Source organism: Aythya marila (genome assembly GCF_965140915.1).
Source record: "Aythya marila genome assembly, chromosome: 20".
Classification (NCBI taxonomy): domain Eukaryota; kingdom Metazoa; phylum Chordata; class Aves; order Anseriformes; family Anatidae; genus Aythya; species Aythya marila.
Window position 1 is genome coordinate 7,904,069 of NC_139061.1, and position 14,500 is coordinate 7,918,568.

Consider the following 14,500-nt stretch of genomic DNA (forward strand, 5'->3'; position numbering starts at 1 on the left):
TTTATTAGTTTCTTAAATTGTTTTGTTTGTTTGTTTGTTTGTTTTGTGGGATGATGCAGTAGCCAGGCAAGTATTTTGAGTGGCTGTTAGGGACCCAAGCTCTCATTGCTCATGCAAATGCTTAAGAAATTAAAAACTTAACCAGGTGTTTTGCCACCATGTGAAGGATGCAGGCAGGCTTTAATTCTTACCAGGGAGACACTGTGGCTCTGTCACCTTGAATGCCTTAACGTGGCTTCATGCTATAACGTGTCATTATAAACACCTGCTGACTGGGGGGAGAAAATGAAATGCAGGAGCAACACCGAGGTGGGGGCTTCCCCAGAGAATAACTCATCTGGAAAGCAGCCAGGGGAAGTTATCGTGTTAGTGCAGCTGCCAGTTTCGAACCTGAGCGCTGCTGCCAGCGAGCAGCTGACAGGAGGGAGGAGATCAGCCACTTGCTCAGAGGGGTTGGTGTGTCAGGTTGCCATGCAGAGCACGTGTGGGTAACGCAAGCAGCAAACGCTGCTCCCTGCCTCAGCCACCGGTGGGGAGCGAGCTGGGAGGATGGGGCAGGTGGCTTGGAAGGGTTTGTTCCTCTCGCTTTTTGATTATAAAACGGAGAAATACGTCATTGCAAAGAACAAGAAGGTGGGGATTCTCTACCGAGTGGTGCAGCTCTCCATCCTGGCTTACCTGGTGGGGTAAGAATCGCTCTGTGTGTGATGTGCTGCTGTGGTTGCCTTTGCTTGCTGTGTAGTGAGGAAGATTGATGTAGGGCGCTCTGCATACAGCGACAGCTCGCTGTGGCAGTGCGGATAGTTAGGTTTATTTATAACACTGCTGCTTTGTAATGTCTAATGAACTCATACCCGATTTTTCACCTGCTAGGGATTGCTAGATTCATCTCTACCTTCCCGATTAGTGCAGTGTTAAAAATAGAGCAAATGGCACTGGGGCTCCGTACTGCATTATTTAAGCCTTTATTTCTGTATTTGGTAGGAAAGCTGCCAAACCTTAATACTTGACTCACTGGAGACAATAGCATTTAGGGCCATGGTTGCTGAGTCTTGGGGCAAACCTGGCTTGTCTGCACAGCTGCATGACGTGCTCAAGTCTAAATGGGAGGGAACCAAGCACAAAGTGGCAAATGTCTTTGTGGGAGTGGGCTGCAGCAGCCAGGATTGTGGAGGATGAGGCAGTGTGAATGTCAGCTGCCTTGCATTTATTTCTGAGCTGGGCATGGAGATGGCTACACCATCGCTCAGAAAAGGCCCAGTTCTGCCAGAGAAGTGACATGTAACAAACACAACCGTACTCCTTGCAGCTTGCAGGCTGTGATGTGGGATTATCCAGCCTTTGTGAAGCCTCTGATGTTGCTTTTTGCATTTCTGGGGCTTTTCAGAATGTGATTCATAAGCCTCACCCTCACTGTCTGTGCTTTTGGGTCCCCTCACTTTTCTTTCACCTCATGTTTTCATCGATTAAATATAGCAGGGTCATTTTGGCATGCTGGGTTTATTTATAGAAAGGTGTACAGTTTCAGAGCTTTACTTAGCAGGACAGAGATGGAGCCTAAGCAGTCTGGTATGTATTAGCTGCTGAAGGAGGAGTGCTGCAGATAAGGTTGCTGAGCACACATCCTCCATTCAGGAGGGACAGAGCAGGAAGCAACTGTGAATGTTCAGAGACTGCCTGGGCCATACAGGCTGTTTTCTTTCACAGGCACATGTTGCCTTCTGCAGACCTTTGGCACTGTCACCGCTGGTGCCTGCGGTGCCTCTTCTGTAGCTGGGGCTTGCAGCTTTGTCCCAGAGGTGTTTTGCGTTAGCCTGCTGCCTGGCTGCTCGGTTGTGTACCTGTACCTGTTTGGAGGCTGGCTCAGGAGCTGTGCTTATCCAGTCCCTCTGGACTGATTGCATGTGGCTGCTGTTCCCTCCCAGATTCACTGAGGGACACTCCAGAGTCTCTCGTTAAGCCTTCCTAGGAGAGAAGAAGAGTGTTGTTGGAAAAAGGGTGGTGGATGTTTTTACTCAGGCTTGTCAGGCACAGCCTGTGTCAGTGCTGCTCAGCTCCGGAGATGGCTGCTTGTGCTTGCTGGGATGGTGCAGCCCAGGGCTGTGCACTGCAAAGGGGAGCTGTGCCAGCAGCTGCAGCCTGCGTCCCTCCCTCAAAACCTGCCCCAGCACCGTTAGCTTCTTCAGGGGTCTTGGTGATTCATTGTCTTGGTAGGTGATTTTGACAATACTGTGCAGAAGCAGGAGACATTTCATTTAACTCAGAGAAGTGTTCACCCTATAACAGGGAGTTCTTGCTGCTTCCAGTGGGAAGAAGTGAGTGAAGCCCTTCCGCGGGCTGTTCAGAGAGGAAGCAGCTCTTCCAGGTGTGCTTTTGAGAAGCCCAGAACACAGCCCTGGGTGCAGTCACGTTGTTACCATTGCACTGGCTTACAACAGATCCCGTATCCAGCTGCGAACACTCCCTGCAGATCTCAGCAACGTTCAGCTCTCCTGCTTGCATCGCATCTCCCCAGTTGTGGGGAGACATATAGTTGTGGGGAGACCAACACCCAGTTGTTGGTGGACTCATAGCATAACAGCAAGGTGTTAAAATGGGATTGAATCATTCACTTGTGAAACCAACCACATTTTTCACTGCAACTTGCAAAAGCTTTTGTTATTTTTCACCTTGAGGAGCACAGAGCCCTGCTGTCCCCTCTTCCCACCAAGGTCACTGAGTATTGCACAGGATGTGGAGGCAGGAGGCTTGGTTTTACACCCACTAACCAGTTTCTACACCTTTCACTGTGCAGGTGGTCTTCGTCCTTGGCATGCTGTAGATAAGAGCAGCTTGTGACTGCTTCATTCTGAACCTGCAGTAGTAGTTACAGAGGGTTTGGTGTCATTCAAATATTTTGATCTGCTCTTGAACAGTGTTTGGCCTTAGTGTAAACCTCGAGCTAACCTGTTTTCTGATGTTACTCACTAATGCTGCTGCCTGCTGTGTTCTTTGCAGGTGGGTGTTTGTTGTCAAGAAAGGCTATCAGGACACAGACACATCCCTCCAGAGCTCTGTCATCACCAAGGTGAAGGGGGTGGCCTTCACCAACACCTCGGAGCTGGGGGAGAGGCTGTGGGATGTTGCGGATTATGTTATCCCTCCACAGGTTGGCATCACCCTGCTTCTACCGATCAGGGAGAAAAGCATGTTCCAGTGTGGGTGCTGGTGGAAGGGCTGAAGTGATGTGCCCAGGTCTTTCCTGTGAATAATCAGATTGGCCAGAAGAGAGTACTTCTGTGCCTACTCTTAGGTCTTCCCTACAAATATGAGAGCAACCTTGTCTATCTCGCAAAGGACAATACTTGGCAAACACAATCTGTCAGCAGAAGTCCCACGGATTTCAGTGGGACTGCTCAGCCGAACCTCCTTTCTTGGGCTGCAGCAGATGTGCGTGGGGCAGCCCAGAAGAGGTGGGAGATGGGGGGGGGGGGAAATGTGGTGGAAATTGAGTGATACTTGACATGCATCCGGCTAAACCTGCCTCGCTTCATTGGCTTGGACAGTGAGTTGTATAGCTGCTGCTTAAGGAGAAGAGACCAGCAGATGGGGCCTGCTATCGTGTTGGAAACTGCTGAACTGTGCTTGCTAGGGGCTGCTTGTTTGTGTGCTTCCCCTGCTAGCATCTGCCACGTGTGCATGAAAGGGCATGAGGGAAAATCGTGATTCTGTGCTGACGGGGCAGAAAGCTGTAAATTGAACAATTTACGTGTCTGTACGCAAGAATAAGGCTTCACCTTCTTTCTGCTGCATCCCTTGTTTGCTCAGATCTGTAGATTTGTGCTCTGCATCTCCACCAGTTTTAGCATGCAGCCTTCCTGCCAGCTGTTGATTTCCAACTGACATGTGCTGTGCAGCTGGAAGGCCAGGCAGCAGGCTTGCAGTGCCTCTTGTGCAAGCTGTATGGGAGCCGTGGGACCCTTAGCAGGTAGCTGGTTGTGCATACCCAGAAATTAAATGCTGGCGTTGACCGGTATTTTAACTTGCCAGATGTTTCTTCTGTGACACAAGCACTGGTCTTTTTACTGGGAGTCCTTGTAGTGGGGCACACGGAGTAACTATAGCCAGCTCTGCCTCCGGGCTGGTGTGCCCAAATAACGCAGATATCTGGGCTACAGCACCAGGAACTCAAATGTGGCTGGGCAATAAGGCTACAATATGGAATCCAGCACAACCATGGCGATGGTAGACCCTGGGCTCCCAGTGAAACAGGGGAACTTCCATGGCCTGTGAGTGCCAATGCAACACCGTAACCTGGGACAGCTGCAGCTTGCTGTGTTTTCAGCCCTCACCTGCTTTTTGTAACTGACTGATCACTGCACCTCTCTGTGCCAGAACTTCCCCAGCTGTGTGAGTGACTGGCAATATCTAAATTCATCCAAATGACTACTCAGACAGAGCTCTGTTGCATCCCAGCTTGATAAGCACCAGGAGGAGGGAAGTGTTACTGTTCTGCAGAGAATTGCATCTTTCTTGTAAGAGGTTCTCTAAAATAGGTTTTCTGACCCTTCTTGCTTTACTTTGTTTGTTCTAGGGTGAAAACGTCTTCTTTGTCATGACGAATCTGATTGTGACCCCAAACCAGAGGCAAGCCACGTGTCCTGAGGTAGGAAGAATTGAGCCCCCTGGCCCCCCGACCCCTACAAAACTGGGGGTAAGAACTGGCAGAGGACACTCGGGGAGCAGCGAATACGGGAAGGATAAAAGGCGAATGCTTTTTCTCTGTAGTATTACATCTCAGTTGGGAAAGTTGGACTGGTTACTGCAAACCTGGGAGGCTCAATCCTCTTAATTTCCAGAGGCACTGGTCATGTAGAGTCTCGCTTGACTTTAGTTGAAGGTGTTGGATGTCTGCCCAGCTGGAGATGAGACCAGAATAGGGATTATTTAGGGTCAGAAAAGGCCATGGGAAAACAACTTAGAGGTGACTCAGTCTGTTTACTGGTAAGGAGACTTTCTAAGAGCCCCATCCTACGAAGGGCTGAACATTCAGGCTTTCACTGCTTTCAGGACACTGTGAAGGTGCTTAGCACCTTCCAGAATGTGTCTTATGGGTCAAAAGCACAAGGCTTTAAACCCTGTCGTATTTAAATGACCTCTTTGGAGACATGGTTCATGGCTGGAGCCTGGGGGATGAGGATGCTGGCCATACAAGGAGTGTTGTCGGCATGCAGCAATGATTAATTTTCCTTATCACAAGCACAGGGGTAACCCAGGCCCAAGAGCACAGCTTGTTTGGTAAGGACAGGGCTGTCCTCTAGTGGCTGCATTAACCCAGCATGCAGCCAAGAGAAGGGCAATTTTTGGACGCCCAGAACTTGTTGCTTAAATCAAAGATACCGTTACCTCCTAAGGTGAAGTACTCCGGTCTCCTGCTTATTTTTGGTGACTGGTAGGAAGTGATGCCTGGGTTTTTCCACTGCTTGTCCCTCTCCAGATTGAGCAGAGGCCAAAAGCAGGAAGTCTTAGCTAAAGTGTAGTGTTGCTGGCGCTGTGCTACTGCCAAGATATTTGCACCCAGCCTGCAGTTACTGCTTCAGCTGCGCATTTTTGCTGTTCACCATCTTGTAGATGATTCACCCTACAACAGCGTTACTTAATTACCCCTCTGAGTCAGTCTCAGGAGCATCACTGAACTGAATTAGCCTGGAGAGTGAGACTGGGATTTCCTGGAGTTTGTAGATTTATGCCCTCAGTGCTGGGCAGAATATTCCCATGCTTTGCTCACTGACCAAGCACCTGCTCCCAGCCAGGTTATGCATGAGCAGTGCGAGGTCTGATGCAGCCCTTCTGTGTGGCTGCCCGCCCTCTCCTCTCCTGCCTGCTCAGGTGCCTCCTCAGCTTGTTTGCGCAGTGAAATGTGCGCAGCTCTGCTGCTGCCTTGTGTCCTGTCACAGGTCTCACTTCTGTCCTCTTCCACTTTGCAGAGTGTCAGCATTCCTGATGCCCTGTGTTACAAGGATGGGGACTGCCTGGCTGGGCAAGCAGTGGTGGCTGGCAACGGTAAGGAAGGGGGACCTCCTTCTGAACTGTTTCTGGTAGAGGCAGGTTTCTTCAGAGACATCGGCCTGGTTTACAACCCCACAGATCTCTGATTTCAGAGAGCAGCTATAACTATTTTCTTCGCTATCTTTCATTATGATTTTTGCCTTGTTTACAGCTCTGTGATGGCTAGACCAAAAGAACCCCAGGCTGCTCAGAGAAGCAACAAGAGAGTGGTTGTTCCAGCCGAGGGGCCCTTTCACAGCAGGGAGGAGGGCTTAGGGTGGCGGTGAAAAGCATGATTTTCATTTACCCCATAGGCAAGGCGAGGCAGCGGCTGCTCTGTGTGACCATTTCTGTGCTGTCTGTGCTGCAGGAGTTAAGACTGGCCGTTGTTTGAAAGAAAGGGACAGCATCAGAGGGACTTGCGAGATATTGGCCTGGTGCCCAGTGGAGAAAAGATCCAAGCCCAAGTATGTGGCTGTCCTATGCTGTTTCCAAGCTCAAGTTGCTTGGCTTGTGTGTCATTCAGGGCAGTGTCTGGGTTCTCTCTGCTTGGATGTCTGCTTGAATGTCAGCTGTTCCAGTGCAGGAGGGAGCTCTGCTCGGCCCTCAGCAGGACTGGTCCTCTGCTCCCCCTGCTTTGCTCACTGGCTATCCCGGGGCTGTGTCCAGCTCTGTGCTCCCTCTCAGCCTGCATGCTCCTCACTAACAGCTTGGTGGCAGTGTGGGGTGAGTGGCGTGTCTGCCAGGGAAAGGGCAGAGCTGGGATCTGGTTGTGGAAGTGCAGAATCTGGCTGCTGAAGCTCTAAGCTCTGAGCAGAGGATGCACCCTGCAGAAGCTCCACAGGATGGTACCTAGTTGTTTCTTAAAAGGCAATTCCAGTTAAACATGTGCACAGAGTACAAACGTAAATGTGGAACAAACCTTTCTCTTCCAGGAAACCACTTCTTGCCAGCGCAGAAAACTTCACTGTTTACATCAAGAACTCGATCCGGTTCCCCAAGTTTAAGTTCTCCAAGTAAGTGCAGGTGCTCGGAGGTCCCTGTATCCTCTCCATCACAGAGCCAGTAATCCTGATTTGCTCCATTGTCCTTCTCCTGCCTGAGGGATAGGATGAGAAAGTTAATGCCTCTTCTGAGGCACAGACTGTGTGAGAGTAAGTTGATAAGGTTATCCATCACCAAACGTGGTCTGTGGTGGCACCTACAGCATGGGATGCAGCTGGGGAATGCTCCTAAGGCAATGGAGCTGTCCCTCAGACAGTGCATAGTCAGGTTTCTGAGCTGCTTCTGCTCCCAGATATTCCTCCTCTTCCATAAAAATGAATCTGTTTGCGTTTGCTGCTGCAGCTCTTGCTACAATAAGACGGAAAGAGGGTGTAGAAGGAAGTGTGGTTTTGCTGTTCTGCTGGGCTCAGCTAGACATTTCTAGTACCCTTATTTATTAACTTGAGAAGAGCAAATGGTCCTGGAGACCTCTATCAGCCTGCTCCATGCAAGGCCTTCTTTGAACCCAGATTCAGCTGACCTAGTCCCCAGCTAGCCTTTTTGTATGAGCTGACTGCTTTCCCTAGGCCAGCAGTAGAGAAGCTCGCAGGGTGACAAAAAAAAAAGAATAGCTGGTGGCAAGGTGCCATTTCTATTCTGCTTGTGGGATGCTGAAGAAACCTTTTGTCTCTGCAGTCTTGGGGGTGTAGGCTGTGTAGGCAAGCAAAGAGGGACACAAGATGGCTTCCCCTCTTCCCACATGCAGGATGAATGTGCTGGCAACCGACAATGAGTCCTACCTGAAAAGCTGCCGCTACAGCACGGAGCATCCCTACTGCCCCATCTTCCTCCTGGGGAACATCGTCAGATGGGCCGGGAGCGACTTCCATGAAATGGCTTTGGAGGTAGGAGTGTGTTTTTTCCAGCTCGCTGTACTGCTCGCTGGGTGGCTGTGAGGCCCAGGGATCTGCCTCCCAACCAGGCTTGCAAGAAATAATGCTGGAAGAGATGTTTGGGTCGGGTTTCTGTTATTTAGGGCTGCTTAGAAAATGCTGCTCAAGATTACTAAACCACTGGCTTAGACCCAGAACTCTGGGATGTCAGTGGTGCTCCCCCTGCTCTGGAAACACCCCATAAGGTTGCCTTTGTGGGGAGAGCCAGGTGAACAGGCCCATTTCTGCAGGGATGCCTGGGGTTGCAACGCCAACCAGGCGGCAACCTGGTTGTAGCACAGGACAGGGAGATGGAGTCAGTCTGAGGCATCCTGGGGAGCACGGGGTGAGGAGTGCAGGCTTTGTGCTGGCTTTTGCACTTGTGAACTTTATCCCCGCATTAAAGAGCGTCTTCTCCACTGAAGTATGTTATAGGCACTTAATGAAATCGGGATGGGAAGCCACCTCCTGGGATCCCAGCACAAGCAAAACTAGGGTTGTGTGAAGAGTAATGTGATTATTATCGTAAGCTTAGTCTGTCCACAGTCGTGTGTCCAGAAATGCATCTGTTCTTGTCCCCAGGGAAAACTTGCCCTAGGATCTGACAAAGTTGAAGACAGACTGGTTGAACTAAGCTTAAAAAACTCACACTGTCTCTCTTTTTCGTTAAGGGTGGTGTGATAGGAATTCAGATTGAATGGAACTGTGATCTTGATAAAGCCCCTTCTGAATGTAATCCTCACTATTCTTTTAGCCGGCTGGATAACAAGTTTGCAGAAAAGTCTGTCTCTTCAGGGTACAACTTCAGGTGAGTAAAGAGGAGAATGTGATGCAGTACCCGCAGTCAGGCTGAGCTGGTCTGACTCACTGGTGCTGGAGGTTGGCAGCGAGGTAGTACCAGACTGGACTGTGCCAGGCACTGCCCCAGCCAGGCACACTGCTTCAGGGGAGGGAAGGAAGGAGGGAGGGAGTCATGCCCATGGCAAGCTCCTCACTTTCCAGGCACTTGCCCAAGCAATTATCCTCCGTGTGCTGCCTGCACCAGATTCCTGATGCATGCGCTGTAATTTCCAGCTTGAAAACCAAGATCATTTATGACCTCTGCCAGTCCCTTCATAACCGGTACTACCCACTGCTCCTCTGCCTGATTCCCAGTCAATTAACTGCCGGCAAGACCCATAGGTTCAGGCCATGATATCCCTGTTGCAGTATGTTTCTTTTCCATGTTCCGCATGGCAATGGGAAAGGAACGTCCAGAGAAGCTGCAACTCTGCTATAACCACGTGTAGATGCTTCCCAATCTGAGTGGCTTTCTGATACCATCAGCTAAGAAACACCCTGAGAAGTGCCTGACTTGATTGCCACTGGGAGACTTGGTGTGGGAACCAGGCTTGAAAGATAAAGCTGGTTTTGATAGAGGAATAGATCCGTTTGAACAGATGGGTGAACTCGGATGGGTTCTTGTGTGTGGGGACAGATGATGGAGTTAAAATCGGCATTGTTCCGTTCCAGGTTTGCCAAATATTACCGGGATGCTGACGGGGTTGACTACCGGACACTCTTTAAAGCATATGGAATCCGTTTTGATGTGATGGTGAATGGCAAGGTGAGGTTCCAGGCCAGAGTATTTCTTAGCCTGGAGTGGGAGAAGGGGGGAGACGCTTCTCAGTGAAAGGGCAGCTTTGGGATGAGAACAGCTTCTCTGGCTTGTTGTAGGAAAGAGCTCTTGCCATTTATCTATGTGGAGCTAACTCTGCATAAGACAGGAAATGACCTGGAGTGCGGACAAGGTAAAGGTCAGCTGTCTGCATCTCTTACACCTAAAAAGAGTCTCATGTAAAGTCCAGCAGATGCAAATTTTCCCCGGAGACTTGATTTCCACATGCATGTGCTGGAGAAAGAGACGCCTAATCCAGAGATGACGCAAGTACAGAAATGCAGCCATGAGCAGTTGGCACTGAGACACAGACAGACCTTTAGCCTCAAAAATTGTTCACTGCGAATTTTTCTGTGGTTGTGCTCGCTGCTTGCTAACAAAACACACCCACAGGCACTAGTAGCTTCCCCTGTGTAATACCACACCCTTAAGTTTGTTTCTTGGATTGTGCTTTCACTGAATATTTCATGACCCGTTTTTCTTTTAGGCAGGGAAATTTAACATCATTCCCACCGTTATCAATATCGGTTCAGGGCTTGCTCTCATGGGGGCGGTAAGTTGGTGTATTTTCTTACAGTAACATATTGGGACCCAGATCTGTCATTTAGCTGTTAGAGGGATAAAATGGGACCATTTGTTTGTATTTTCTCCAGCAGAGGCTTTGCTACTTTGGCTGCTCAGTCAGATGTACGTCTGTGTCCTGTCCTAAAGGCATTTGTATCGTGTAGTCTCCTACAAATTATTCTTCTTTAAGGTTAATTGTAATTTAGATCTGAACATACCCTTCTCTACTTTGAGATAAAACATGGTAGTGTAAAAAACCTGAACTGTGCTGGCTGACTTCAGCTCTGTTACCATGGAAAGGACAAACACTGTGACAACTGTGATGTACTCAATTACTACACTCTGCTGGCCACAAAATACCCCAGACAGAGTTTTTCTCCATGCCTGCCCTCCAATTCTAATTATGCATTAGCTCTTGAGCTGAGATATTCTAGTGTTTAGTAGCTCACCTGTCAGCTCTGCCTGCATGATGCCTTTTCTGAAAGATCTACGCACCTAGAGACAAAACAAAGGCATCAAAGGGAATTTGGAGCAAGGATGAGTAACTGCAGGCCCAGCGCATTACCCAGGAGGAGAGCTTGTTGAATGTTATGCAGCCTGGGGGAGTTTGGGGTGGGGGACAGCAGTGTCCCTGTGGGGAGATGGGTTTGCTCCATGACAAATGTCATTGTTACAGGCCATGATGAATTCTTTCTGTTTTTTGTTTGTTTCTTTCTTTTTTTGCAGGGAGCTTTCTTTTGCGACCTGGTGCTGCTGTATCTGATTAAAAAGAGTAACTTTTATCGAGGCAAGAAGTATGAGGAAGTAAAGTAAGGAGGCTTGGCTTTTCTGTTTAAATGTAATGGCTTTATTGTCATGACTAATAGAAATAGGAGGAGATATGGGAATGCAGTAAACTTTAATGGCAAACAAAGGCGAGTTCCAGGAAATTATATTCCTCCAAATGAGTTTAGCCAAGTTACTCCCTCCCTCATTCATCGCTGCAGTTAGCTGGGAAATGAGGGAAGCTGCTGTATCATGGTTGGTCTATAAATGGCCTTGCACTGTCAGTCCATAATGACTGCAGATGGAATTGGGACAGCTCCAAGGGCTCCAGAGCCTCATAAAACTGAGAACTGGAGCTTTAGGTGTGACAGCCTTTCTGGTAAGGTGTGGTAAGGCCTGTCTGGGAACCTCTTCTCTGTGTCGCCTCCTGAAATGGAAATAGCCTGCTTGCCTTTTCTGTCTTCCTTGCTTGTCTCCTCAGGTCCAGTTCCAGGAAATCATTATCTAGCCCTACTCTGAATGGGAATCAGAGCCCTGACCAACTCGGTGGGCTCTAGGCACAGTGATGGGGCCGTCAGCTGGAATCACGTTCCAGGAAAACCACACAGGTGTGAGATGACACTGGGACTGGGAAGTGGAGATACCCAGATGAGATCTACCATCTATTATTGGGATTCCCAGAGGAAAAGAAATCCTTTACAGAACACCCTTCTTTCCCTGAAACATTCTCTGGTATCCTGAGCTTGCAACACCTGTGTCATCACTATGGATTTATAAGACTATTTTATAAGAGGAAAAAGAAGGCACCAAATGAATGTTTTTATATTTATGAATAGATATATCTGTACCTATGTTAATAGCCAGCATTATCCTGTGGCTGTGCTTTGCTTTTAAGCGCTAAAGAGCGGTGATGTGAAACACCAGTGACATTTTGAGGAGGGTTGAGGCCAAGAATCAACCCGTCTCCTGCTCCACTGGTTTGCAGCCACAGCTTCCAACTCCCGCTTTTGTTATTTGCAAGATTAGATATAAAGCAGCAGGACTGCTCATGTCAGGAAGTGCAAGGAAATGCAACATTTCAGCAACCCTCAGAGCCCAGAAGAAAGTGGTTTAGTATCCTACACCACCCAGGCCGAGTGGGCCTGTTTTGGAGCAAGGGGCAGGTGCTTTCACTGCTGTGTGTTGTAACCGCTAGGGCTGGAAGCAGAGCTCCTCCAGAAAAAGCCTTTACAACAGCTGCCACAAGGTGCTCTGCTCCTCTCTCCTGGGAGCGTCAGGAGACTGAGCCTGCCACAGCTCTGAGTGGGAATCGATTTCAGCCATGGCTGGGTCCCAGCTACCTCATCTGCTACCCAGATTCTCCGTTTGTAGTTAACCAGATAACCAACCAGTATTTTAGAGCACAGGGAAGGCAACATGTGCGGAGGGGTATTTTGAAGCAAGATAGGGACAGGTGTTTTTGTGGTTGATGGGAAGGGTTTTAGCATACTTAAAAAAAATGGTGCTGGGAATATGTGCATGGAGATGGTTCTCCCTTCTTTGCTTAGTGCCTGGTTTCATTTGCTAGTGATTGTGCTTTCTGTATTGCTTACTAATTGCTCATGGTGGAGAGAGATCTGGAAGGGGCACTTCATGCTTCTGCCCTGTTTTGTAGTACCCTGAAAGTACTGCCAGTACTGTGGAGATTGAAAAGGGGAGCTGTCAGGTAAAACAGACTTTGCCAGCTTCTTCCAAATAGACCAACAGGAAGTAAAAATAGAAGACAGATGTCCACTATTTCAACACTTTGGTATCTTTCAAGAGCCACTGGTGGTTTGTTATTTCGCAAGATAAAGTTAAGTAACGGCAGCCCATTTTGTGAATTTATGCTCAAGTGGGGCTGCAACTACTCTAAGATGAAAATTAATAATAATAGCATTGCTTTCCTTTAAAGTTGGCATTTGTTTGAGCTAGCAGGAACTGACTCACCAGCTCCTGAAGACGGTAGGTGAATGTTCCTGTCCTTGACGTATTGGTCCTTTCACTTCAAGCCTCTGCACCACGGCTTGGCGCAAACTGATCAGTGTTCTGTAAATGCCACTGGTCACCATTAGCCAGTTGTTCTGATAAGGGTGTTTCCATCCACTCTTTGACTATCAAGATTTAAAGGGCTCCTGCTGCAGCACCCTTATGTATTGTCAGGACAGGTGTAGAGAGGATTACAGCAGCATAACAGAAGGCTGCTGTGATCTGTTACACACAGGGAAACAGTGAGCCCCACCTACCTCTGCTTTAACTTCTCTGAAGTGATTACTCCGAGACTGACTCTAAATGAGAACTCACCTGTGTTAGCAGTGGCAAAGTCTGAACTCAGTCATTGGTAGCAAACCCCACCCAGTCTCGTTCACTCCCTCTGCTCCTGCTAAGTAAATATTAACTAGTCTAACATGTAGCTATAAATGGAGTTAAACACTGGAGATAAAGTAATTTAGGATGAGCTATGTACCTCTGATGCTACAGTTACAGCCAAAATATCTCTAGGCAAACATGAGTCACCCTGTGTACAACGGACAGGCCCCCCTAGGCAGCCTTTTGAAACTACCACACTAGTGAAACAGCTCGGAATTTTGGCTGTCAGGGCTTCATTCTGTTTAAATAATTGCTAGATGGTGAAACACATGGCGAAGGCCAAGGCATCACTGAGACCGAATAGCTCATCCTAACAGTAAAGCTGACTGTTCTACTGAAGTCAGTGCTTCAACTTGACAAAACAGACCAAAGCTATTTCCTGAATTTAAGTCTTTGGGGGGCTTTAGCACCCCAAAATTCACTAGAATGTTTTTCCCTTCTTTATACTGTTCATTTAATGCAATTTGCACAATTGTGATTAATAAAACAACCAGACTTCTCCTTAGGAGCTTGTTTCTTGAGCTTGATTTTTCTTTTTTAATTTGATGTACAGCAATAAACTGTGTCAATTTAGGGCAATGCTCTCTAAGATGCTCTGTAAAACATGGTCTCTAGGTTGCACATACCCGTTTCCCTTTGTCATACGTACTTATGTTAAGCAATTCAAGTAAGAGTCTAGAAAGTATTTCAATGGTGCAGGTGTTTAAAAGATATTCATTAATGCATGAAAAGTGGTGGCTGTTTTCTCATGGTATGAATCTGCCAAAGCATACAACTGAGGGGATTGAAAATGTGACCTCCCCCCAAAAAGATACCCGACTGAAGCAGTGTTTATAGTTTCAGATCCACCTTTTTGTATAACTCTGCATTTCACCAAAACTTGACTTTTCTGTAAAGTATCTTTGAATACAGAATCTAATGTTTTAAAACCTTTGTGTAACAAACCATTAATCTTTTATAATGGTCTGGTAAGGCAGTGATGGCCTCAGTTAACCAGATGAAGCAGCGTGGGGTTGTGGAAGAAAATACACAACAAAACCCAGCGGTTGTGCAAGTGTGATTGCTAGCTGTAGGTGAGAGGCTCCAAGCACTGTTTGCACAAGCAGCTCTAGAGCAAAGACACAGCACCTCTGTAGTGGGTGATCAAATTGTCCTTTCTGTCCCTACCAGATGCGGCACCACA

The 14,500-nt window shown here is 48.1% G+C and overlaps 1 protein-coding gene across 2 annotated transcripts; it reads left to right on the top strand.

Annotated features, from left to right (window-relative positions):
* The first annotated feature begins 505 nt into the window (after nucleotides 1–505).
* Nucleotides 506–14,400, top strand: P2RX5 (purinergic receptor P2X 5). 2 transcript variants are annotated; one of them, XM_082776250.1, is made up of 12 exons: nucleotides 506–686; nucleotides 2,998–3,148; nucleotides 4,574–4,693; nucleotides 5,967–6,042; nucleotides 6,398–6,494; nucleotides 6,963–7,043; nucleotides 7,778–7,916; nucleotides 8,615–8,751; nucleotides 9,456–9,549; nucleotides 10,088–10,153; nucleotides 10,891–10,973; nucleotides 11,411–14,400. In XM_082776250.1, exons 1-12 carry the CDS (start codon nucleotides 550–552, stop codon nucleotides 11,484–11,486), a joined length of 1,257 nt encoding a protein of 418 aa, XP_082632376.1. In that variant the 5' UTR covers nucleotides 506–549; the 3' UTR covers nucleotides 11,487–14,400. The 2 variants fall into 2 exon arrangements, with proteins under 2 accessions (XP_082632376.1, XP_082632377.1); XM_082776251.1 differs by having other exon boundaries at nucleotides 4,574–4,645.
* The last annotated feature ends 100 nt before the right edge of the window (nucleotides 14,401–14,500 follow it).